At 28.2% G+C, this 26,859-nt stretch overlaps 2 protein-coding genes and 1 pseudogene across 2 annotated transcripts; 2 read left to right on the top strand and 1 right to left on the bottom strand.

Annotated features, from left to right (window-relative positions):
* Positions 1-6,022: 6,022 nt before the first annotated feature.
* LOC101509994 (trifunctional UDP-glucose 4,6-dehydratase/UDP-4-keto-6-deoxy-D-glucose 3,5-epimerase/UDP-4-keto-L-rhamnose-reductase RHM1) lies at positions 6,023-9,764 on the bottom strand. Its single transcript, XM_004488928.4, has 3 exons — positions 9,606-9,764; positions 6,913-8,483; positions 6,023-6,834 (listed from the first exon to the last, which is right to left on the bottom strand). The coding sequence occupies exons 2-3, from the start codon at positions 8,476-8,478 to the stop codon at positions 6,388-6,390; spliced, it is 2,013 nt and encodes a 670-aa protein (XP_004488985.1). The 5' UTR covers positions 8,479-8,483; positions 9,606-9,764; the 3' UTR covers positions 6,023-6,387.
* A 5,027-nt stretch (positions 9,765-14,791) lies between these two features.
* Positions 14,792-16,158, top strand: LOC101508914 (plasma membrane ATPase-like; annotated as a pseudogene).
* Positions 16,159-22,008: 5,850 nt separating this feature from the next.
* LOC101509458 (bidirectional sugar transporter SWEET2) lies at positions 22,009-25,929 on the top strand. Its single transcript, XM_004488926.4, has 7 exons — positions 22,009-22,396; positions 22,583-22,619; positions 22,719-22,935; positions 23,037-23,195; positions 23,553-23,672; positions 23,991-24,126; positions 25,390-25,929. The coding sequence occupies exons 1-6, from the start codon at positions 22,336-22,338 to the stop codon at positions 24,114-24,116; spliced, it is 720 nt and encodes a 239-aa protein (XP_004488983.1). The 5' UTR covers positions 22,009-22,335; the 3' UTR covers positions 24,117-24,126; positions 25,390-25,929.
* The last annotated feature ends 930 nt before the right edge of the window (positions 25,930-26,859 follow it).

Raw genomic sequence — 26,859 nt, 5'->3', positions numbered from 1 at the left:
AATCCTATGCCAACCAAATATTCATATATTCATATATTCATATGTCTCAATGGAAGCCTTATCAAGATTGTTGACTTGAATAGTAAATTATTATCTTAATGGAAGCCCCTTCTTATTATTATGAGTTCACTTTTAAATTTATTATAGAGTTAGGTAAAATAGAATCTTAGTAGGGTTGTGCAAAAAATTCGATTATAAGACCCAAATTTAAAACCGAATCCAAATCCATTTTAAATATTTGGTTAAAATCATATAGTTATAATCCGGTTTATTTAAAAACCGGTTGGATAACCACTTATGTTTTATATTTGGATTTGGTTTTTATCCACTACCAATATTTTGTTAATTTTGAGATTTTATTTCTTGAAAAATATTTGAAATTTATTTTTTTTTCGAAAAAATATCAGAAAAAAATAAAAATAAAAACTTTTTTTTCTCAAAATAACTTTAAATTGAATTTTTTCTCGAAAAATTTGGTGAGAATATATTTTTTTTAAATTTATCGAAAAAATCAATTTTTTTAAATAACCGATTTTTAAACTATGAATAAAAAAAATAAAAATAATCAAATTTTAACCAATTTTGAAAAAAAAATTGATTTTAAAATTAAAATTTTCAAAACCGGTTGCTTAATTATAAATCGGTTATTTAACCATAACCAATTTTACAATTAGTCTTATAATCGGTTTCAAACAAAATAATGAATTTGGTTATAAATCTAAATCCATATATTAGTTTTAAAATGGATATGGTTTGATTTTAAAAAAAAAACAACCATGAATGGCCCTAAATCTTGAAATCTAAAATTGGATTTCTTATGCTTTTTTTGGTTGAACCCAAACTTTAACTCATGGTTACAAAAGCAAACAAATGTTTAAGTTTGGATTTGTATACACGGCTTACCTCAAGAATACTGTGGAACTAGAATAATATTCTCAATTGGTGGTAGCATATAGGCTGCCCATTTGTCTGGATTAATCTACACATAATAGGTATTTTGGTCACTATGTTCAGATTTCAATAGATATTCACCTCATGAGTAATCTTCATGACCACATTCTTTTTGAAAGGGAAGGTTATGGTTTTTACGTGGATATAGAGTTTGAGAAACTTTCATCCATTTGCATTGTCTATCACAATATTGGTCACATGGTCACAAAATATAGACAAACATTGAGCCATGGAGGAAAATCATAAAGATGTAAAGTCTGATCCTCACAAATCAGAATAAATTTATGTGGGCAAAGAGAAGACGACAACGATGATTCATAACGCAACTAAGTTTGCTCTAATGGTAGAGGAAGATATAATAAAAGTAATCGTGTTATTAATTCTCCATTCATTGATTAGGTTATAAATGTTTATATACACGGCACAACTATTATTGAGAAAATCTATCTTTTTGAACAAGAAAAAGTTAGTATGAACCGAGAGGATAATCTTGAAATTCAATTGACATGTTTCTTGTGAGGAACTCATTATGATGAAGAGGCTCAAGCACTATAATAAATAAAATATTCTGCAGCAATTTTTTCTTAGGGACAATCAATTTGTTGGCAACAATATACATATAGCAACGACTTATTTAGATTGTTGCAATATGTTTTATATTTTCGCGACAATATCATTGTCGCTGGGAAAAACTGGCTTGTGCCGACAACAATTCTTGTCAATGGAAAAAATACAATATTTTGACAACAATATAAGTAGTTGTTAATTGTACATAGTTTTGGCAGCAACATTACATAATGTTGGAAATAATACAATTTTTTCGCAACAACATAATTTTTCTCTGCGAATAAAACAATATTTTAGCAGCAACTTAATTTGCATTACAAAAAACAACTTTTTTTTTTCATAACAACATAATTTTTCACTACAAATAAAACAATAATTTGACATCACTTTTGCTAAAAATTACATAATTTTTTTACAAGATAACTTGCAATAGTAAAAGTACAATTTGTTGGCAGAGATGTTTTATAAAGTTGCCGCAAAAGCATATATTTATACAATAAACATAACTTATTGTTGGAAATATTAAAAATTAAGATTGTTTTTAATTTATGAATAAATTATATTGATAAAAATACAACATTTTCGGCAACTTTGTAAAGTCATTGAAAAATGATATGTTTATGCCAACAATGTAACTTTTTTTTACTGGGAATAATATTAATTTAATATATTTGTTTTCAATTTGTTTATAAATTAAGCAATATTACATTGTAGAAAAATGAGATAAGTAAAAAATTATGAATTAACATAGAAGTAGTTATTAGTTTGTGCAATCTATTTTTAAAAATAAATTTCATGTATAAAAAAGTATTTCCCAATAATTTAATATTTTAATAGGTGTAAAATTAGATTTAAATGTATATAATATTTTTTTCTTTCATAAATGTACCTTTTCTAAAAAATATCTAATTTAAATTTATTCTATTGTAAGAGTTTAGCTCCTTCTAATTGAACAATTTAATTATTAGTTTTTTTTCGGATAGATAAATAAATAAGTTATATAAAATAAAGTGCTCTACAACATTTTATATCATAAGCTCGCTATAAGCTTTGAAAAGACTCTAGAATATTAATATAAATTAGATGTTAGGTACTTTCGTTTTACATGACATAAATTTTAATTTGATTATTTGTAAGTATAAAAAAAAGTTAATAATATTGTAGAAACTATGATGATTTGGCGGTATATATTTCTTAGATTTGGCTCCTTTAAAAACCATTTGATATCCACTCATCAGATATTGGAATGGTGGGAGTAATGAGAAATTGTGAGAACTTGGATAAGCTTTAATTTTGTATTATTAATTCATAGTTTTTATTGTAAAATGTAGTATATAGATTTGGGGTACAAAGGTTTATGGGGTGGATTTTAGGATTTTTGGTGTTGTGCTTTGGCTTCACGCAACCAAGATTTGTACTCATTTAATATGTAAAGGCATGTCGTATGCCATATGTCTTAATTGAATATAGATATTTATTTGACTTTTCCAAAAAAAAAAAAAAAGTGTGTGTGTGGTGCTGTACGAATTTAAATTCCAGTTAGATTCTTTTTTTCTATTTAATTATTTTTATTTTATCTAATTTCATGTGGTTGCAGTTAATTTTTTTGTTTCTTAGTGAAATGGTAAGAAAATGAAACAGATGAACTGGATGACAATGATTTGCTAAGGGTGTGACTGTGGAATCTAACATTGAAATGAAACTTTTTAATTCTGGACATTTCTCATTCACAATTTATAGTTGTTTTTAAATTAGACAAAAATAAAAGTATAATAAATTAATTGATATAGTTTATTTATCCATTTTCATTTTCTTGTGTTTCAAGCAAAACTACAAATTGCTAAAAGTAACTCACTAAGTTTATTTATTAGTGCATCATATATTCTTTTAATGAGTTGCTTGCAAATACTTGAATTATTTGATTTTTTTTTTCTTCATTTATTCTATTATATAGTTATGGTACCCCAAATCATGATTCAGATTTACAAGTTTTCAATTATTCAAATACTAATTGCTCTTTCATTGACTAATTACATTAAAGACGATATATTAAACTAATAAATTTTTATTGTGGTGAAATTGCATATCAAATAGAACTGTTACAACTGCTTCATAAAGAAATATTCAAAGTCAAATTATACAGAAGAATGACTGGAGTTATAATCTTAGTTGTTGATTACATAACTTTTACTTGTTCTTTTTACGAGAACAAATCCATTTATAATTTATCATTTTTATGTAAATCAAGGATAATTTATTATGATATTTTATCTTGTTAATATTATATAATTTGTTGTTTATGTTTCTTGTTCATTTTTAACATTAACAAAATTGTGGCTTATATTGAGATATAATTTTATTTTTAAATAGTTTATGATCAATTTTAAATAAATAAAAAATGTCATTAAATTTTAGCTCAACTGATCAATTTTGTGTAAGTTAATTATGATAAATTTTTTTATCTCTTTTAAAATAAAAAAATTATAAATATAAATTAAATTTTAAAAATAAAAGTTTAAAATATACAATAAAATTGTTATGAAATGGACATTAAACATTTGTTGTTAAGGAAGGTATAAATAATATAGTCGTAGACAAAAAATAAAATAATTTATTACAACGACTTTAATCGAAGATAAAAGTAACTTTATCGTAACAACTTTAATCACTATAACATGTTAAATAAGACAATAATAATTATAATCGTAAAATCATTAGTTATATTTCAACAACATCCAATCACATTTTTCGCCAAATACTATACGTTGTAATCAATGTTATAAATTTAAATTTCAATGTTATTCATGATGTGGAAATATTCTCCATGTTTTTCAAATGTAAAAATAATATTAATTAAGATGAAGATGATGTCTCAACTACGTGTTTTGGAAGGTAAGGATAAAACTGGGATTTTCACGAATGTTATGTGTGTAAACTTCACTAAAAGAATATTTTTAAAAGAAAAAGGAACATAAAAAGTTGTGTATGAGAAAAACATGAGATACAAAAAGCAATCCCTTGAAAATATTACTTTAAAAATAGTTATATTAGTAATTAGTTGGTTTAAGTTTTAAGCCCTTATTAAATATAAATATTAAGAAAATATTAGTATTTTAAAAGTGATTTAGTTACTATGCATTAATAAAATACTTGAATTATTTGATTTTTTTTTTCTTCATTTATTCTATTATATAGTTATGGTACCCCAAATCATGATTCAGATTTACAAGTTTTCAATTATTCAAATACTAATTGCTCTTTCATTGACTAATTACATTAAAGACGATATATTAAACTAATAAATTTTTATTGTGGTGAAATTGCATATCAAATAGAACTGTTACAACTGCTTCATAAAGAAATATTCAAAGTCAAATTATACAGAAGAATGACTGGAGTTATAATCTTAGTTGTTGATTACATAACTTTTACTTGTTCTTTTTACGAGAACAAATCCATTTATAATTTATCATTTTTATGTAAATCAAGGATAATTTATTATGATATTTTATCTTGTTAATATTATATAATTTGTTGTTTATGTTTCTTGTTCATTTTTAACATTAACAAAATTGTGGCTTATATTGAGATATAATTTTATTTTTAAATAGTTTATGATCAATTTTAAATAAATAAAAAATGTCATTAAATTTTAGCTCAACTGATCAATTTTGTGTAAGTTAATTATGATAAATTTTTTTATCTCTTTTAAAATAAAAAAATTATAAATATAAATTAAATTTTAAAAATAAAAGTTTAAAATATACAATAAAATTGTTATGAAATGGACATTAAACATTTGTTGTTAAGGAAGGTATAAATAATATAGTCGTAGACAAAAAATAAAATAATTTATTACAACGACTTTAATCGAAGATAAAAGTAACTTTATCGTAACAACTTTAATCACTATAACATGTTAAATAAGACAATAATAATTATAATCGTAAAATCATTAGTTATATTTCAACAACATCCAATCACATTTTTCGCCAAATACTATACGTTGTAATCAATGTTATAAATTTAAATTTCAATGTTATTCATGATGTGGAAATATTCTCCATGTTTTTCAAATGTAAAAATAATATTAATTAAGATGAAGATGATGTCTCAACTACGTGTTTTGGAAGGTAAGGATAAAACTGGGATTTTCACGAATGTTATGTGTGTAAACTTCACTAAAAGAATATTTTTAAAAGAAAAAGGAACATAAAAAGTTGTGTATGAGAAAAACATGAGATACAAAAAGCAATCCCTTGAAAATATTACTTTAAAAATAGTTATATTAGTAATTAGTTGGTTTAAGTTTTAAGCCCTTATTAAATATAAATATTAAGAAAATATTAGTATTTTAAAAGTGATTTAGTTACTATGCATTAATAATATAAAGAGTGATTCTCATAACTTTTTTGTACAAGTAATTATCATAATTTCATCTAAAACACAATTAAATATATTTAGATGCCTGTAAAATTATATTTGTATTTTCCACATAATCAAGTGCTAGATAATACTAATTTTCTTTAAATAAGGAATTAAATAAATCTCAATAATATCACATACAATACAAGCATAACTCACAAAAAAAAAAAAAGATATATAAATACACGAGTAGTAAAAAATACATGTCTTCCAATTCCAGAATGCAAAGTTGCATAACTGTTAATTTAGAAACTCCATGAATTTTTGTCCTCCGTTTTCAAGCCTCGAAACAAACCCCAATTAAATACTTATTAATTATCAAATTAAATACTTATGAATTATCAATATCATCCTCTAAACACAATAATAACGAGTAATAATCTAAGTAAGCAAACACAAAAATTGGTAGCAATAGCAAGTGATGTCCTAAAAGTTGATATTTATTTAAGCACTTTTCTTGTTTGGCTCAAAGACATACTTGATAAGTGATTCTTTGATGGAAAGCAATTCTGGAAACTCATTCTTCAATTTGGAAGCATCCATTTCATTGTTGCTTCTTGCAGCAACAATCACCTTAGCTTGCTCTTCCAGTGTGAAGTTAGCCCACTTGAAGTTCGGATCGATGTAATCTCGGTACATCTCGAGAATCTCGTTGTGGCTCACTGCCCCGGGATTTGTGAAGTTCCATATACCTCTTAAGTTCCTCTTTGCCATCTCAATTGAAATAGGAAGAAGTTCATCCAAAATAGTCATGCTGTTTGGAATGTTAACTACTTTGTTGTAACGCGAAATCTTGGTAATGAAGTTGCGCGGATTGTTTAGGTCAGATGAAATCGGCATGCGAACCCTAAGAGTACATACATTGTCATATTCTTTCAAAAGCTCTTCAACCTGAGTAACATTCACAAATTAATCATAATGGAAAGTGAATTAAACAATTAAATTATAAATCATGTTTAACTAGCTTACCATAGCCTTAGTTTTCGAATAGAAAGAACCAGCGAAATTAGGTGTGTCTTCCTCCTTAAAACCAATGCCGGAACCTTCTGGATGAGCTTGATCGTACTCGAATATGCACCCGGTAGCATAGTTGATCATCAAAAGGTCATGCTCTCTGCTAACATCAGCCAATGTTAAAGTCCCAGCAACGTTGACGCGGATGGTTTCTGTTTTGTGAGATTCACACCAATCAACATTAGGTCTACCAGTCACTCCTGCTGCATTGAAAATATGAGTTGGCTTCACATTCTGAATATCAGCCACAAGCGATGACCGATCCTCAAGCCGCCCTTTTCCATACTCATAAGGAATCTCTTGCTTTTCACACAGTTTTCCTAGCAAACCACCAATCCAACCTGTTCTGCCATAGATCAAGAACTTGAGAGGAGGTTTCTGCGAAGAACCAACACTCTTGGCTGTTGGAACCAACATTCGAGTATTATTAGTTGAAACATATTGAGCAGAATTTTCTTCTTCAGATCCATCGAAAAGTCTCTCCATCCCACCAGGCATCATCAGCATCCTCGGATGAGGAAGCAATGCACCACTCACATCACCCCACCAATTGGGATTGTTGATATACCAATCCATGGTTTTCTTCAAGCCTTCTTCCCAAATAGTTTTCTCAGACCAACCCAAGTTCTTCAACTTTTGGTCGTCGAGAAAATATCTCTGGTCATTAAACGGTCTGTTCTCAACAAATTTTATACTAGTCTCCGGGTCCATCGAGAAGAGCCTACATATATCGGTGGCTACATCAATAACTCTCCTTTCCTTCTTCGTTCCGATATTGTAAACATGTCCAACCTCTCCCTTGTGAAGAATAACTTCAAAAGCCTCTGCAACATCTTCACAATATAAATAACTCCTCACATTCGAACCATCCCCGTGAATCGGAAGAACTTTTCCTTGCATTGCCAAGAGGATGAACTTTGGAATTAACTTTTCAGGAAACTGATTTGGGCCATAGACATTGTTTCCACGCGTTGTGATTACAGGTAATCCATACGACCTACCATATGCCATGACAAGCATTTCTGCACCGGCTTTTGTTGCAGAGTATGGATTTGTCGGAAGTAGCTGAGAAGCCTCGTGGTTTCCAACAACAGCATCCTCGTCTGTCTCTCCATAGACCTCATCAGTGCTTACATGGATGAATCTTTTGATCTGGCCAGTTACCTTGCAGGCTTCTAATAAGACATGAGTACCGTAAATGTTGTTCTTGGTGAACTCGAAGCTATTACCGAAAGAGTTGTCAACATGAGTTTGAGCAGCAAAGTGCATTATTGTGTCGATTGACTCGGTGATGAGAAGGTAGTTGACAAGGTCAGCACTTTCAATGTCTCCCTTCACAAACTTGAAGTTGGGAGACGATCTTGAAGGAATGAGATTCTTCAGATTAGAACAGTAATCAAGTTTGTCGAGGACAACAATTTTGTAGTCGGGATAGTTCCGGATAAGCCGGTTGGCAACATGAGATGCAATGAATCCAGCTGCCCCGGTAATGAGGATGTTTTTCGGTGTGTGCGTAGCCATATTTTCTACAATACAAATAGTTGCAGATAACAAAATACAAATTCAAAAACCACAAACAAATAAAAAAAATTCCCTTTTCACCAAGCAATCACATAAACTAAAACAAAACAACATGGTATACTACAAAAGCTATTAATTAATTAATCTAATAATACACAGAATAATCTTCTACTTCTATATATGGACAAGAAGTTAACTAGAGTACAAAACCGAAATATGTGCAAATCAAGCAACTAGGAAAGAGTTTTGTAGTAGTGTGCAGCAATGCAGGAGGTGGTGGTTGCAAACCTCCCTGCCATGAGTGCACAGAGAATGAAACCATAATGAGATGAAATAATCATCTATAGGTAGAAAAATAGATTTAAGATTATGGGTCCGTTCAGAGAGCTTATGGAAATAGCTTATGACATGTCATATGCTATTTTCGTTGCTTAGGAAAATAGTTTATAACTTAAAGGATAACAATTTGAATTTATTTTAACTTTTGTTACAGAAAATAGCTTATACATAAGCAATTACTATATGATTAATTAAGTTATTTATCTAAACAAGACCTATAGCTGCAAAGCTCACACAAAGTCCAAGTGAAAGAACAAAGAGTCAAACCTATAGCAACACATTTTCTTGCTCCACTTCCTTAAGAAGTAAAAAAAAAAATCAATTCATTATATCGTTAAGCAATAAATGATCATGAATCAAACCTAAGCAATTCTACAGTAAATATCAATTCATTACTTCTTCTGGTCACTCTTTGAATCTACCTTAGCATTGATAAAAAAACAATTCATGAATCCAATTTTACAAAAACACTGCAACATGCAATGAATTTTTCACACAGAAAACAACCCTAGATTCAAAATAACAAATCAAATACAGATCTAATTATTTCACTTGTTTCATCAGAAAAAATCACGTGGATCAATCAAAATACATTTTTACTAATACACCGTCTTCTAAATTATAAATCACAACAGATCCAAAAAAACGAAGCAATACCCAGATCACAAAAAACACTCATTAGTTCAAATTTCAAATCTTCAAAGAAACAACTCCAAATCATCAAATGGGGCATCACACATATCAATAAAAGTCAAATAAAAAAAACAGAGGAGTGAGAAAGAACTTACAAATTAGTTAGAGAAGAAGAAAAAAAAGAAAACGTGAAAGAGAAAATGTTGAGAAAAAGAAGAAATTGAAAGAGGAATTTACGGAGATTTAGATTTGGAGTCTATACTCTTTCTCTGTATTATATCTATCTATATATACGCGATTGTGTATGAAAATTAACATGGAAAATTAATGTTAATGATGGTATTAACGTATGGGAAATTAGTTGAATGACGTAAACGCCCTCCTACCTATTTTTTACAAATTCTTATGATATTTTTTAGTAATATTATTTGTATTATTTCTAATATAATATATTTCATCATAATGCATTAGTATATAGTAAAAATAATTTAATAAAAATTATATTATTTTTATTTATTTAAACTTTTTTATAATAATTAAATGATTCAATTATAAGAGTATATAGGGTAATTTATGTGGGTCCACTCTTCAATTTCCCAGCAGTTACCATGTGACAGTGTCTTCTCATGATTAGTATTAAGTTGCAGTAAAGTCGTTTGGTTGTGATTAAGATGTGATTAGTACTATTGATCTAAAAACATTTATTGCTTTTATTGTTTTCCCGTAAAAATTGATCTGAACATTTAAAGGTTCCGGTACCGTGTATCTATAAGAATCACAAAAGACATCACGAGTTAGGTCGCAAATTGGAAGCAAAATCCTGTAATACAGGAACTATGTATGGTTACTTTTGGTTTCTTATTGGTTGATTTTATTTTCATGATATTTTCTGTCTTGATAAATGGCATCCTTCGTTGAGAATTCTAAAAGTTAAAATTTCTGTTAAAAATTAATTTTTAAACATTCAAAAAATTAAATACACAAATCTTAAAATAAGAAAATTTGGTATCTTTAAATGTGCACTGGGCATAGATTAATACTTAACAACATTAATTTTTAGGAATAAAATAAAAATTCTAAATACATTTTTTATTCTTTTATTTTCTAAGAACAAAACTGTTGGAAACAAAAAATATTCTTGATTTTGAGTGTTAGAAAAACGTATTTTGAACGTTCTTGGTATTCAGTTTTGTAATTCAAGTTAAGATTGATTGTAACTAACTAACTACTTGTATAGTTAGTTAATTAGATAGAAGTTAGTTAGAAAGAATGTGATAAAAGCTATGTATAAATAGCATAATCATTTCTCAATAAAATAACACGTTCACATTAATTGATTTTCTTTTCTTGTTCTACTTTCATTACAAGAACAACTTGAACACTAACAATTGGTATCTAGAGCAAGATTTCAATCTCAGAGTGATAAACACGAGTGAAGTGTAAGGATAAATATGAGTGAAGTGTAAGGATCAAACACCAGTGAAAGGAGTGTTAAGACAAACTCTCAAATTAAGTTTTGATAAAAATAAACAAAGGTTAATTAAGAATGTTAATTGTGATTCTAAATGTTATGTTAATTTAACTTGTGTTTTTGAGTGAATTAATTCAAGATAGGACTCAAGCAAAGCAAAGAAATTAGCAATAAAAGATAAAAACTGAACAAATAATATTTTCCAAGATCGAGACTAATCATCACAGTCCAAAGATCAATCAATATGCACTAGTTCAAAGAAGATTATGCCTCTGAAATTTACACTTATATTATCAGTACTTACAAGGAACATATAACATACATTCTAATCAAAGAAAACATTCAAATCAAAAAGAGAAAAGGTCATGAATTAAACAAGTTCAAGCAAGTTTGAACCTTCTCCAGCTTGATTGTCAAGAGAGTTAAACGATCTTCAAATTTGTACAAGACATCTAGATTAATCAGGAAGACATCAAGAATGATCAAGACTGAACCTCCAGATTGATCATCAATCTCCAGAAAGTTCAAAGACTAGAACTCCAGATTAATTATCAATCTCCAGAATTTTCATTAACATTCTGCAGAAGTTCATCATCATTCTCCAAATTGTTTTGACAGAATCAAAACTCCAGATCGAAGCAAAGACATCAACAAATATATCTGAAGTATAAATGATCATTAAACACAAGACAAATATGATCAAGAACAAAGAAATCATCCCAGTCAACAGAGTTCAAAAGTATTCAAAAGGATAGAATATTTTTATTCATATACATTGGTTTTGGTCAAAATTGACATAACACTACCAACATCTTTTTTGACCATTATTAATTGCTCTAAAACACCTATAAAAGGAAGGTCAATGCTCAGGGAAATTGCATAAGTTCAAATACTAACCAGTCTCATTAAATCATTCACATTCACATATTTGAAATTCTCATTTTCTCAAGAAAGAATCAGTTTTGATTATATTTTAATACTCTGATATTATTATGCTGAATTCTTTGTAAAGAATCGAATCTCAAACAAGAGTTGAGATATCTCAGATTCTTGAAGTAACAATGTTGATTTACAAGGAAGGGGGGTTTGAATTGTAAATGTACCTTTTAAAAATTCATGTTAAAAACTTAAGAAAACAACTGAAGATTGATCTTGGTTATGAAAACAGAAAACGGAGAACGTTCTTGGTTTTTATTATAAAACAGAGAACGTTCCTTGATTAGCTTAAAACAGAAAATCAGTTTGTGTTTTATCTTAGTTAATCAATTAAGCCTAACAAATAAAGAGATAGGAAAGAGAATATCACACAAAGATATATCCTAGTTCACCTAACTTGGGTTACATCCAGTTCTCACACTGTGAGATTTTCCACTAAGTGTTTAAAACAAAGAACCTTCTTGATTTTACAGCACCTAGTCTAGATCAACCTTGATATGTTTCAATCTCTATTACTATCCACCCAGAAAGTAACAACAACACCTATCTAACTTTGATAGGATTCAATACAATCTAAACAAACTATAAAGAAACTCTTATAGTTTGAGTTTTTACAATAAGATTGTTTTTTTGACAGAATATGAGATATCTCAACTCTTGTTTGAGATTTGATTCTTTACAAAGAACTCAGTAACAATTAAGCAAACTGATATGAGAATTTAGAACTGCTTCTTCTTTGCGAATTTTGAGAACTTCAAGTATGTTTATGTGATTGATTTGTGGGATTTTACAACACTTGAATTTCTTGTTGTATTTCTGGATATTGGCATTCTATTTATATACTTTAGAAGCATTTAATGAAGGTCAAAAAGAGTTGTTGGTAGTGCTCTGTATTTTTTACTGAAACCAATATTTCAGAATAAAAATAATCCAGTCTTGAATTGATTTAAAACTGCTTTGACTATTCTGTTACAGTTTTTAAATCAGTTTTGTATTCTAGTTAAAGAGCCTTTGAAGTTTCTCCCTTGATCTTGGATGGTATAGTTTCGATCTTGAGTCTTGAATGTAACCAAAAGAAGTTTGGAGAAAGATTATAAGCCATTGCAGAAGAGAACAGACTGCTACTGGAGTTATGCAGAAAACGAAGATTGATTATCAATCTGGATCTGTCATTTTGATATTTCTGGAGATTTGATTATCAATCTGGAGTTCCTGTTTTGATCATTCTGGATGTCCTTTGAAATGTATTATCATATATCAAGGTTGATCAAACTTTCTTGACAGTTTGATTTTTAGAGTTCCAAAACTGTTTTACTTTGACTGTTTCGAGTCCTTTTATTTTAGTGATCTGATATCCTTTTTGAGTTGGGATGAATCTTAATTGTTTCTTGCCATGTACTAATTCTATTTGAATGAAATTCCTAGGCATAATCTTTGTTAAAGAGGTTGAGAATGATTGGTCAATATGTTGTGATGAACATTCTTGAAACTGGAGATCATTCTCTGTTTTTATGCAGAATGTTCTTGTTGCTGTCTTTTCTGCTTTGCTTGATTCTGTTCTTAATTAAATTCACTCAAAAGCACAAGTTAAATTAACATAATATTTTAGAATCATAATTAACTTTCTTAATTAACCTTTGTTTATTTTCATCAAAACTTTAAATATGGAGTTTGTCTCAACAATTCTATCAAACACTCTCATCATCATTGTAAAACTCAAACTATAAGAGTTTTGTATAGTTTGGACAGATTGTAAGAAATCCTATCAAGGTTGATAAGGTGACCTGATTAATTTCTTTCTGGGTGGAAAGAGTTTAAGTTTGTAACAGATCAAGGTTGATCTGAGCTAGGTGCTGTAAAATTAAGAAGGTACTTTGTTTTGAACACTTAGTGGAAAATCTGACAGTTGGGAGGACTAGGAGTAGCTCAAGTTGGGTGAACCAGGATACATCCGTATGTGGTATCCTTTCTCTTAACTCCTTATTTATTAAGCTTGATTAATCATTTAAGTTAAAAACATAAATTGAATTACTGATTTTAAGCTAACCAATAGCGTTCTTTGTTTTCTGGTAAAAACCTAGAACGTTCTCCGTTTTCTATTTTCTTAACTAAGATCATTCTTGAGTTAAATCCTTAAGTTTTTTCATGAATTTTTAAATAAGAACATTTACAATTCAAACCCCCCTTCCTTGTAAATCGACATTGTTACTTCAAGGAGTGGGAGTAATTATGGGAATCAGGTATTGGCAGCATATGCCAACAAGAAAGAAGACCATAAAAAGAAATGGGAAAAGAATAAATTCAAGAAACTTGATGACGAGTCTGAATCTTCATCAGAAGAGGGCAATGGAAGCGGTAAATCAAAAGGAAGATCAAAGAACTTTGACAAGAAGAATGTGCAATGTTACAATTGTGAGAAGTTTGGACATTTTGCTAATGAATGTTGGGCTGGCAAAGGAGGAAAACAGAAGAAGAAATAAGAAGATGAAACATGTGCTGCTCAAGAATGTTCTTCGTCAGACTCATATACAGTCTTGTTGATGGCTACCACAAACGGAGAACGTTCTCTGTTTTCAAACACAATTTTGTTAATGGCTACCACAGACGAAGAACATTCTTCGTCTCAGTTCTGGTTTCCTAATACTAGTTGCTTTAATTAGATGACAAATCGAATATGTTGATACATCAAGAAGAAGCAAGACCAGGCTTGCTGATGATAGAACTTTGGAAGCTGAGGGAGCTTGCACCATAGTGATCAAAAGAAGAAATGGAAAAACAACAGAAAGTGAGGGAGAGGATGTGCTGCTGGTTAAACCAGAACATGATGGTTAAGATAAATTTAATGATGTGGAGGCTGCACATGACCCAAAAAGTGATGCAGAGGACTTGTTGCAGGCTAAATCAAAAGAGGAACATTCATAATTGCAGAACCAGATGAATGTAGCTCAAGAAGATCTAAAGAAAGCAAAGGAACAAACTCTTCAGGCTGAGAAGGTAAAAGCTATTGATGAGTTGAAAGAAGCACATAGAGTGGCTGAGGAAGCAAATAAGAAACTCAGGGAAGCATTGGTGGCTCCAAAACTGGCTAAAGAGGAATCTGAGATTGAAAAGTTCTGAGTTATTAAATTGGAACATGGTGGACTTGAAACTGTGAAGAAGAAGAAAGAAGAATGACATAAAGAGCTTGGAAATGTGAGGAACGAGAAAGCGATTGTGTATGCTACTGGTGTTCACACCTTTTTCGGTAAAGCAACTTATTTGGTTGATAGTAATTATCAAGTTGGACATTTTCAAAAGGTGCTTACATCTATTGGAAATTTGTGCATTTATCCAATTGCTATTGGAATTCTTATTGAGCTTATGGTGATATATCCAATACAATATAGAAAGTATATAGATGGAATTGACAATCTTTTGGTGCTTTTGATTGGTGGAATTCCAATTGCAATTTAATTGTTTTGTCTATTACAATGGCTATTGGTTCTCATAGGTTTTCATATCAAGGTGCAATCACAAAAAAAAAAAAAAAGACATCTATTAAAGAAGTGGCTGGAATGGATGTTCTTTGCAGTGATAAAACTGAAACTCTCACTTTGAATAAGCTAAGTGTTGATAGAAACTTGATTGAGATGTTTGCTAAGGGTGTAGATAAGGACTTTGTGATACTTTTAGCAACTAGAGCTTCTAGGATAGAAAATCAGGATGCTATTGATGTTGCAATTGTTGGAATGCTTTCGGACCCACAAGAGGCAAGAGTTGGTATCAATGAGGTGCATTTTCTTCCATTCAATCCTGTAGACAAGAGGACTGCTCTTACCTATATTGATTCTGATGGATGTTGGCATAGATCTAGCAAAGGGGCTCATGAACAAATATTTAACCTTTGCAACTACAAATAAGGTGTGAGGAAAAGGGTTCATGCGGCGATTGACAAGTTTGCACAGTGGGGACTTCGATCTTTTGGCGTTGCTTGTCATGAAGTACCTGAGAGAACAAAATATAGTCCTGGTTCACCATGTAAATTTGTTGGTCTATTACCACTATTTGATACTCCTAGGCATGATAGTGCAGAAACAATTCAAAGAGCTCTTGATTTTGGTGTCAATGTCAAGATGATTACTAGGGATGAACTTGCCATTGGTAAAGAAACAAGTAGAAGGCTTGGAATGGGAACAAACATGTATCCATCATCTGCTTTGCCTGGTCAAAACAAAGATGTTCCTACTTTAGATCTTCCTATTGACGAGCTGATTGAGATGGTCGATGGAGTTAAGAAGATTGCTAAGTGTAAAATTACTTAGAAACTTATATTAAAGGAGAGTGTTGGTTGGTTTTAAGTGTTAGAAAAACAGATAACTTTGAACGTTCTCCATATTTAGTTTTGTAATTCAAGTTAAGTTTGATTGTAACTAACTAACCCCTTGTATAGTTAGTTAGTTAGTTAGAAAAAATATGATAAAAATTATATATAAATAGCATAATCATTTCTCAATAAAATAACACATTTACATTAATTCATTCTCTTCTCTTATTCTACTTTTATTGCAAAAACAACTTGAACACTAACAAAAACTTTTGAACTCTCAATTTCTAAAATTTTGTTTTTGATTTTCTATTTTAAAATTTTTGTAATTGATTTGATCTCCTCCAATTTTAATGAATTGGCAATGAAAATAGCAATATAGAAATGATGACTATGCATATAATTATGTAAGTCACAAAAAAAATATTTAATAAAAAATATTTAAATTAAATATTTAATAAAACAAAAGCTTAATTTATAAAATTAGAAATCCTATAATATCAGAAACCCCAAATTGAAAATCAAAATTAAAAGATGAAAAATGTTTCTCTGGTGTTGACTGTGTCATTGATCGTGCATCCACCATAACCAACCGTAGCACTTCGTTCTTTGTGGTCTCACCACCGTAAGCCATCATAACATCTTCATCTTATCGCCACGTAGCGCCTCTATACCGTAAGGGGAAAGAAGAATGAAGAACCTTTAGTAAATTTGTTTAGTTTGGTATACCATTCAAACTCTTTTGCATTAGTTCGTGACCAATATTACTAATTTGGTATGATGAATGATGTGATTATAGAGAAAGGAAAAAACAATTATAATTTCTAACTAAAATATAGTGCTTTTAATTTTTTTTTATTTCAAAACTATATTAAACTTAAAAACTTTAAATTGAGAAAAATTAATGTAACGAATTAAATATTTAAGTCTATTATCAATTACTAACAAAAGCTAACATGCCATTTGAAAAGAAAAAAAATTAAAAGAAAAATTCAGTTATTTTTTGTAAGCAGAAAAGATGGTCAATGCCACGCTAACTTTATTTATAGAAATAATAAGAATTGAATTGAATTTTTATGGAAGCTATATAAATATGAAATTGAATTTTCTGCAGTAACTAAATTATGCAATTCTGAACTGTCGGATTTAGATGGATGATTGAGATTATTGTAGTGAATAAATTGAACACTAGTGTGATTTAAATGATCTCATTTGAAATCAATGGCTAAAATGAAGTATAGATAAAACTAAATTATCTTATTTGAAAGAAATGGATAAAATGAAATATGGCTAAAAGTGCGTAGTTCCAAATAACAGAAAATCAGCATCCTACAAATATCTGTCATGAATAAGCCAAACAACTGGAGAGCACTTGTAGCAAAATAAAAAATAAAAAATAAAAAAGTTACACCGACACCCACACGGAGTATTGTACAAAAGTTTTATTTGTTTTTACAATTGAAATTAAAACAACAATTATATGTTTGGTAAGAAATAATATGAGATTCAAAATGGATTTCCACAACCAAACAAATGAGAAGAAATCTGAAAGTCATCTCAATATTTTTTAGAGGTTCGTTCGAATTTAAAAATTAAATTTTTGTTATAATAAAATTTCAAAATTAAAATTTTATATTTTATAATTTAATAGTAGGTGGTGGTTTTTAGTAGACTACAGTTATATCAGACTTAAATATTTATTGTATGTATAAAATATAAATATGAAATTTCAAAATATTAAATATATAAAATTAAGATATAGATGTAATTTTTTTTAAAGTTATAATATATTATAAAAAAAGAATTTGATATTCTCCTCAATTGGGTGTCTTATGTTGATGTTTTGTTACAATAGCCAAATCTAGTATTAATACAGCAGGGATATATAAAGTTACTCTGCTAGTGTTTGGGAAATTCTGGCCACACACCTAAAGTTTTAGGTGGAAACATACATCATAAATAAATAAATAAAAATATACAAGAATGTAAATAATTTAGCACTTCTTACACATAACTACAACAACATTTCAAAATAATTCATTCATTATCTTAATAATTTATAATCTAATCCAATATATATATGATCCTATAATACTAAACTATAAGAAAGAATAAAATGAAATTCAGATCTACTTTATTTTGAATGAACCGAAACTCACATAATCACAAAAGACCCATTTTGTTAGTGCCGTGTGCGGTCTCTCCAGCCATCCTAGTACGGCGGTGGGTGCCTAAGTGGCATTACATTTACTTTCTTGGACATAATCCTATGTAATAGGTCTATGGTAGATCTACTCAGCTTTTATCATCAAAAAGTGAAAAAGTTGTTGTAGTATAGTGTGCACAATTTAATTGATTTGTGGATCCTAGAAATAGCCTTAAAATAAAAACTATCATAATTCATTATGGACCATAAATGTAATCTTGGCCCATCATTGGCCTTTATTAAATTGCAAGAAAAATACAAAAACAATAAATACGGAAAAGTAAAAGAAATGCTGTAGACAAAATGCAACCAAATGGACGAAATGGAATTCAGATTAGATGGTCAAGAAAAAGTAGATGCTAAATTTAATTTAATAATTGAAAACTAAATTTGAATTTGGAAATAGTGGATTTCAATTAAGGATGAGAATGAGTAGGGTTTGGGTAGGGTACTACCCGTCCCTATACTCGCGATTTAATAAAATACTCATATCCGTACGTACCTGTATCCTCTTGAGTATCAATTTTAATACTCGTACTCTTACTCTCTGAGTACTTAAGTGACCCTACTCATACCCGTTACCAACACTTTAACTAAAAAAAATTGATAAATAAATAATATTATTGTGATTAAATTTAAAAATTATTCAAATATCTTAAATCCAATAATAAAATATTATAAACTAAAATATTTTCTAACTCAAAACATTTCAAATGAACACTTGTTACAATGCATATTTAAATATCCATAATAATATTTTGTGAAGTTGCAAGTCATACGACAATATTATTTGAGATAATTGATACAAAGTTGCAAGTATAATTATAAAGTCACGATTAATAAGATATAACTATTAGTTATAAAATCACAATTATTTACCTATTTATCATAATCAGATTCTAAAAAAATTTACAAACGTCTATGTTTCAATTATAAATATTGTAATGGTCCAATGATATTAATAGATGTTAAAACATAAAAGAAAATAATTAATTAAACTAAACACTAATATAATAAATAAATAAATAAATAAATAAATAAATAAATAAATAAATAAATAATATATTTATATAAGTGCGGGTGCGGGGCAGAGTGAGTACTATAGTACTCGTCCCCGCACCCATACCCACTTAATTTTGTGGGTAATTACATGTCCTCATACCCATTATGTGGATTTTTACCCTACCTATTGTAGATTGTTTTTTACGGATACCCATTAAGTATAGGTCTAATTGTCATACCTAATTTTAATGGAGTATTCGATACTACAGCTAAGTGAATACAAAAAATTATAAACGGCAGAAAATCAAAGTTCCATGAAATATTGTTGGTGTCCTGTTAACCACCAAAATACAACAACAAAAAAATCACTGCATTTATATGGCTGGTACATCATTTAATTTAAAATAGTAATTAGATTTATAAAATAATAAAAAAGTAGTAATTAGATGGTTCTAAGAATCATTTTCAATGAGTATAAAAAGTTATTTTCAATGAGTATAAAAAGACATTTTGAAAACCAATTATTTGGCTTGTAGTGTCGCTTGTGGAAAAGGTATAAAAAACGTTGATAAGCTGTAATATGGATTTGCTTAAATTTATTCAGATATACGTAACTTCATAGAATATTCCTAAGTATGTACCAACAGAGAAATAAACAAAAACTTACAAGATTTTTTATTTATGAGAAAAGCTAACATGATATAGCACAACTCTCTAAGAAAATCAATAAATTTTACTAGTTTTATTAGGATTATTTGTCATTTTAATATAATATACTATTGACTATATTACTATTTTATTTGACATATTTCTTCTTTTATAATAAATAATTAATAATTTTTATTGATAAAATAATAGCTATTATAAAATTAAACATCAAAAACAACAAATAAATATAAATAGTATGAAATACAATTTCATGATATAAAACCATCTAAATACATTAATTATTTATATGTCATTAATTAATTAAAAATATAATAATTTTTTAAAATTAAAAATTAAATTTTTACGTTATTTTATTTTAATTTTATGTGTGTTAATAATTTTATATTATCCTATTACATGACACGTTATTTAAAATATGTCACAGCATTATTTTTAATTAAAAAAACTAAAATTATCAATTTTTAAAATAAAAAACTAATTTTATAAATTAATAAAAATTAAAAACTCAAAATATATTAAACTAAAATTTTATTATGATGTGCCGGAGTCGTGCGCATAAATACTTTGATTAAAAAACTAAACAATCAAGTACTAGTATGTTTTTTATGTTTGACTAGTGATTATTGCGTTAACAATGTATTTTCAACCTGACTTTTGTGAAGTTATTACGTGTCAAAGCGTTAGGATGAGTGCAACTTGGAAGAATGATCATAGCTAAATTGATCTAGAAAAAACATAGGAAGTTTTATTATTATCTCTATCCTTAATATAAATACTTTTAAGAAAAAAATTATTTTTAATTATAAATATTATTTTAAAAAATCAATTCTTAAATATAAGTATCATTATAATTATAGATTTTATTAAATTAAAATAAATTAAGGTTTTGTGTATCGTTTAACTTAGAGAGAGAAAACAAATATAAAATAAAGACACGTAGTTTTAATTTTTTTTTATATTATTTAAATTTTTCCCTTCTTTCTAAATCCTAAAACAACAGAGAAAAAATATAATAAATTTTATAAGTGATTTGATTTTCTTATTCTGTCTTAATAATTGAACTAAATACAAAATCTTAAAGATATTTTTACATCTTTAATAAAATATAAGAAGTAATTTTGACGTTCCATAATTTAAAAATTAATTTTTAAGAAATAATAAAAATTATTTTATTAAAAAAAGTTAGTTATAAAAATTTCTGTTTTAGATTCTCATTTTTTTTTAAATTGTAGTATACGTATACAAATTTTCAAATGTGTTTGGACTTGTTTGTTTTAGATTTAAAAAAAAAAATTCTAAATTTTAATATTTCTAATAACGATTTTTATGATAATTTATTAAAAAATAATATAAATTAATTCAGACTCATTTATTATAAGAAGTAATTTTAATATTGAATAATTTAGATATTTATTATTAAATATTTTAATATGATAAAAATTACATTTTTCTTTTAAAAAAAGTATTTTTCAAAAGTAATTTTTATGTAGAACTTCTGGAATTAACTTCTAATTTTAATTATTTTTTGAAATGTTATTTCTCAAAAAAATTATATTAAATATTTAAATAATATTTTATACTAAACTATTAAATTAATTTTTCATTTAAAGTGTTATTTTTAAAAAATTATAAAAAAAGATAAATAATATATAAATTATTTAAAAACAAAAACTGTATCAAAACAGTCTTATATATTTTATTAAGAAAAAGTGATTGTTTCAAAGAAAAAAAACTGTAATAAACAGATTCTAAATAGAAGAAAAATGAATCGAAAACAGCTCACTTGAACTGTTTTATTTTATATTTTTTTGAATTTTGAATATTCTATCTTTCTTTTTCTTTCTTTCTTTTGTAGCATGATATGACACAGTCTCTCTCACTTCGTCTTAATCCTCACAGCTAAGCAAAAAGCAAAAACAATTTTTGCAACCACTTATTTGCATTTCATATTTCCAACCTATGTGTGGATGCAACTTACTTCATTTCAATTTCGTGGCTCCAAACCCCTTTTTTATTTATTTATTATTATTTCCACAATTTCTTTGTCACCACCACTGATATATACAGTACCTTACATTACAATATATAGATATATAACAATTTATGAGTTTATCATTTATTATTTGTACTCTCCTAAAGTACAAGATTTGACATTTTAGTCATAAATAATAAATACCCTTCTTTGCCTTTTTAATATTCAACAATTGTATTATATAAAATTTTTGAGGGTTTTGTTTTGATTGGTTTCATTTTATCAAATTTGTTCTTTTTTTTGGAATTTTCTTTTGTTGAAGATTAATGTCTGTGTCTGCTTCATTTGCCATTTGTAAAGTTGCTAAAGATGCAGCTGGAGTTGCTGGTAATTTTCTTTCTCTTAGTTTCTCAGATTCTTAATTTTGTTATTTTTTGTTTTTTGTTGAATTAAAAAAAAAAACAATTTTTTTGTTTATTTTGGTTTTTGATGATTTTAGAAAAAAACCCCATTTTTATTTTTTTTATGATTTCAATTTAACGTATTTAAATTTGTTTACTTGATTATTTGCAGGGAACATTTTTGCTTTTGGGCTATTTGTATCTCCAATGTAAGTTTTTATTTTTATGGGTGATGTTGAATAATTGAGCTGAGATGAAATTTTAGTTCATAATGAAACTCTGGTTCTGTTTTGAATTTTGAATTTCAGACCAACATTTAGGAGAATTATCAGAAATGGGTCAACAGAGATGTTTTCAGGGTTGCCATATATTTATTCCCTAATGAACTGCTTGATTTGCATGTGGTATGGTACTCCTCTAATATCACATGATAATTTGTTGGTTACCACTGTTAATTCAATTGGAGCAATCTTTCAATTTGTGTACATAATCCTGTTTATGATGTCTGCTGAGAAAGAAAAGAAGGTTGGTTACTTTTCTGATACATTGAAAGCTTATATGATATGATAAAGGTAAAAAAATCATTGCTTAGTTTCTAAGTTTTTATGCTTCAAATTTTTCATTAGGTGAAAATGCTTGTATGGTTGATGGCAACTATTGGCGTATTTGCAATTATATTGTTTGGAAGCTTGCAAATAGATGACATTGTTATGCGTCGGCTTTTTGTTGGATTTTTGAGTTGTGCATCTCTTATTTCAATGTTTGCCTCTCCATTGTTTATAATTGTAAGTATGTCATTTCCTACGTATATTTTTATAGCCTCGGTTAGGATAAACAACAACTTATCATATAAGTTCTTATGTATAAGTTATTTTTATAACGAAAGATAAAACAAAGTCAAACTGTTTATATAAAGTATAAGTTGTTGCATAAACTATTCTAAAAAGCTTATGAAAATAAACTGAAAAGAGCTTATGAATATGTCACAAGCTATTTCCATAAGTTCTCACAAATAGTTTCACAAGTATTTATGTTGGTAAATAAGCTCGAAGAAATCAATGCAAGCAACCCCTAATGTTGAGTTGTATCTATTAGCTAGAGCCTAGATGAAATTACTTACATTACATATATGTATTTCGCAGAAATTGGTCATTCAGACAAAGAGTGTCGAATTCATGCCATTTTATCTCTCACTTTCCACCTTTCTAATGAGCACCTCTTTTCTTCTTTACGGATTACTCAGCAACGATGTCTTCGTATATGTAAGGTTCCTTTCAGCTCGTCTATTTTTTTTATTTAATTCATATGTCATCGGTGTAAAGATTTTTTACATTGTCCATCAATTATTTCCATCAAATTATTAAAAACGTTCGACTTTAATCATAACTACTTCTAAAGTCACATATATGATTGATTGTGATTTAATGACTGTGTAAAACATTTTACGCTGTCAGTATATTAAAATGTAACTCTTTTTTTTCTTCTATTTATTCTTGAAATACCCTTTTGTCTGAATTGTTTATTTTGGTGCTTATATTTGCAATGTTAACATGTACCTACATCGCTGCTTGATTTTATAGGTGCCAAATGGGATAGGAACCATTTTGGGAGTAATCCAGTTGATATTATACTGTCACTATGAGAGTAAATCTAGAATAGATTCTGAAGAACCATTGATACTATCATATGATGATCACTTCTGCTGAAAAGATGAAGGTACAACCTGATACGCAATATTTTTTATTAAACTTTCTCGTCTTTCACATTTTGTGGCGCATAAAGACAGTTTTCTGAATTGACTGAATCAATACATGGCTTTTAGATTGCAGTAGTTTGCAATCTAACAGGAAGCCGCTGATTCTGATAGTAGCGTTCTGACCATCTAAGCTATGCCTGATTGATCTGTGTTTCATTAAGATTAATCTAAAGCTTGATAATGATGTTGCTAATCTATAAAATATAGTGTAATTGGTTTTGAGTAACAATTATTCAGTTAAAACTATGTGACTGAGCAGGCCCAACACAGAGTCAGTATTGATAAATAGCGGTGCTATAGCGTAGTGGAATTTGAATAAATTGCTATTGTTTTGCGATATGATATTTTGAACAAAATGTTTAGTGGCTATAGTACTGTTGTGTAGCAAAATTTGAACAACCCACTATTTCTTTACCCTTTTCTCTATTACTTTTCTTTTTCTGGTTTTTAAGGTACAAGCTGTTTTTTGAAACAAAATGTCATTTAATGAGCCATAATAGGAATACTACTATAGAAGTTGAATTATATATATAGCAGTGGACCAGTGGTGTCAATCACAATTTGCTGAAAAAATTGCCGTTTGTTCAAATTCCACTATGCTTTAGTGCTATAATACCCCTATAGCCACTATTGGACTACACTTGTACTAAATAGCACATCACAGAACAATAGAAATTTGTTTGTATTATGCTACACTATACCCACAATTTGACAACACTGATACGTAGTCATAGTTCAAGGACAAATCTGCAACTTTTTGAGATGAACTTTGAATATAAAATCTCAATTGTAATCTAATATATGGTGAGTTCTACGATGGACGACCTTCATAAGTGGTCCAATGTGGACCAGTACTTACAAATTGTTGGAAATTCTAACAATGGGTGAATATTTTTTCAGAAGTAATAGTTCATGACTCTCCTCGCATTTATGGATAAGATGGTGACCTGATTGATGTCGATTTAATACGAGATGCATATTTGTTTTCGTTTATTTTTATCTAATTGGTATCATTTAAGTCACTATCTCAAGTCAAAAAAAATGAAAAGGACCATTAATGTCTACTTCTAAGAGACGACGTATGTGGTCGTTAGAATTTTAAACATTTTTCAAGTACTCGTCTATGGTGGACTGTGGTCTAAATTAGAATTTCCTCAGATATATATACAGTAAATTTTAAAGAGAGTTCTTAAAGTAACAGTTTATTGCCCTTTTCAAAACAGAAGTTTGATATGACCAGTTGCTGCTGCCTGCTTGATATTGTCTGAAAACTGGAGCTGGCAATGTTGCTATTTGGTTCAAATTATTGGTGCAATTACTGTTGCACCCTTGAGAGTAACCAAAAGCTGCAATAAAGAACAACTTCAAATGTTCTGTATATATTTTAAGCCTTTTTCGGGGAGATGAACTATGCTTTTCAAATTTAATCAAAATGGTATTATAGCAACAAAGGCATTTTTCACTATTCCCACATTTTGTACTAAGCTGGCCTCTCTTACATTGAGTGAGGCATTTTTCTAGTTCATCATATGTATAAGAGAAAATATATTCACATTATTTTGAGAGGCATGGGTTGTTTATTAGTTCATAGACTTTGATGGATGTATAGATATCAAAGATTCACTTTGGATCGGTGAAACAGTAGCTTTCTCTATGTTTATCAATTTGTAATCAATTGCTTTTCTTTTTATAAGCAAATCTTAGTATTGTTAGTTTAAGTAAGTAAATTCTTCTTCGTCAGAGTTTGAATCTTGGTTCTTTCACTTCTTCAACATCTTCAACATTTAAAGTTGCCTTATTTGATGGAGTAAACAAAAAGAGATATATGCAAAAATGAGTTACATTGTTCTATGTAAGAATGCGAAGGTGGTTTGTTTTGTTAAGCATACTTACTATAAATGAACTTGGAATTGAGCTTCATCAAGAAAATGAACTTGCATTAGAACAATATTACAACAAACTTTAACACACATTTTCAACACATTATCTCTTATTGGTTGAAAGTTACGTAGAGCAATATTTTCTATCAAAAAGGCTTACTACCATCAAATTGAAAAGGTAGGAAACTAATAAAATGGTTCGCTTATAATTATTTGGATATCCATCTTTGCATTTTTTGTTTCAAAATCACCGAATGATAATTATTTCATAATCAATGTTCTTTAAAAAATAATTTCAATAGAAACCAAAACGGGATTATGTAATATATTTTATTATATTATATATCGACTATAAAATTTCAACAATTTTAATTAAAAAAAATTATTTCAGTTGATGTAATAATAACATGAATACTTAATATTATTCTATATGTCGTGCATACAATAAAAAAAACATTTAATGTATATACTACTAACTACTAAGTAAAATAAAGTTTTAGTGTCCTTAAAAATATCTACTAAGTAAAATAAAGTTTTAGTGTCCTTAAAAATATGGGGTCCTGGGCAAATGCATAAGCTTGGTTCCAATTCATAAAATGAAATATTCATTCTATTGTATAATAGAGAGGTATATATAAGGAGTGTTAACAACACACGACACACAATTTTTAATATACTTTATTGATTAAAATTCACTTAGGTTTCACCAAATTATACGAGTATTATATGAAATTAGTTGGACCCATATTGATTTTAACCAATCAAAAATATTATATTGAAAAATATGCGTTAAAAAATATATTGTTAGTATTA

The sequence above is a fragment of the Cicer arietinum genome, chromosome 1 (genome assembly GCF_000331145.2).
Source record: "Cicer arietinum cultivar CDC Frontier isolate Library 1 chromosome 1, Cicar.CDCFrontier_v2.0, whole genome shotgun sequence".
NCBI classification, from domain to species: Eukaryota; Viridiplantae; Streptophyta; class Magnoliopsida; order Fabales; family Fabaceae; genus Cicer; species Cicer arietinum.
Note: the sequence above shows the minus strand (reverse complement) of the source record. Positions and strands in the feature narration are given on the sequence as shown.

What these genes read in the sequence shown, in the direction of transcription:
- LOC101509994 (XM_004488928.4), bottom strand. Translation starts at nt 8,478, where the DNA reads ATGGCTACGCACACACCGAAAAACATCCTCATTACCGGGGCAGCTGGA. An exon ending in ATTCGAAAACTAAGGCTATG is followed by an intron (nt 6,835 to 6,912) that starts GTAAGCTAGTTA and finishes AATGTTACTCAG; the next exon opens with GTTGAAGAGCTTTTGAAAGA.
- LOC101509458 (XM_004488926.4), top strand. Translation starts at nt 22,336, where the DNA reads ATGTCTGTGTCTGCTTCATTTGCCATTTGTAAAGTTGCTAAAGATGCA. An exon ending in CCTCTCCATTGTTTATAATT is followed by an intron (nt 23,196 to 23,552) that starts GTAAGTATGTCA and finishes TGTATTTCGCAG; the next exon opens with AAATTGGTCATTCAGACAAA. An exon ending in GCAACGATGTCTTCGTATAT is followed by an intron (nt 23,673 to 23,990) that starts GTAAGGTTCCTT and finishes TTGATTTTATAG; the next exon opens with GTGCCAAATGGGATAGGAAC.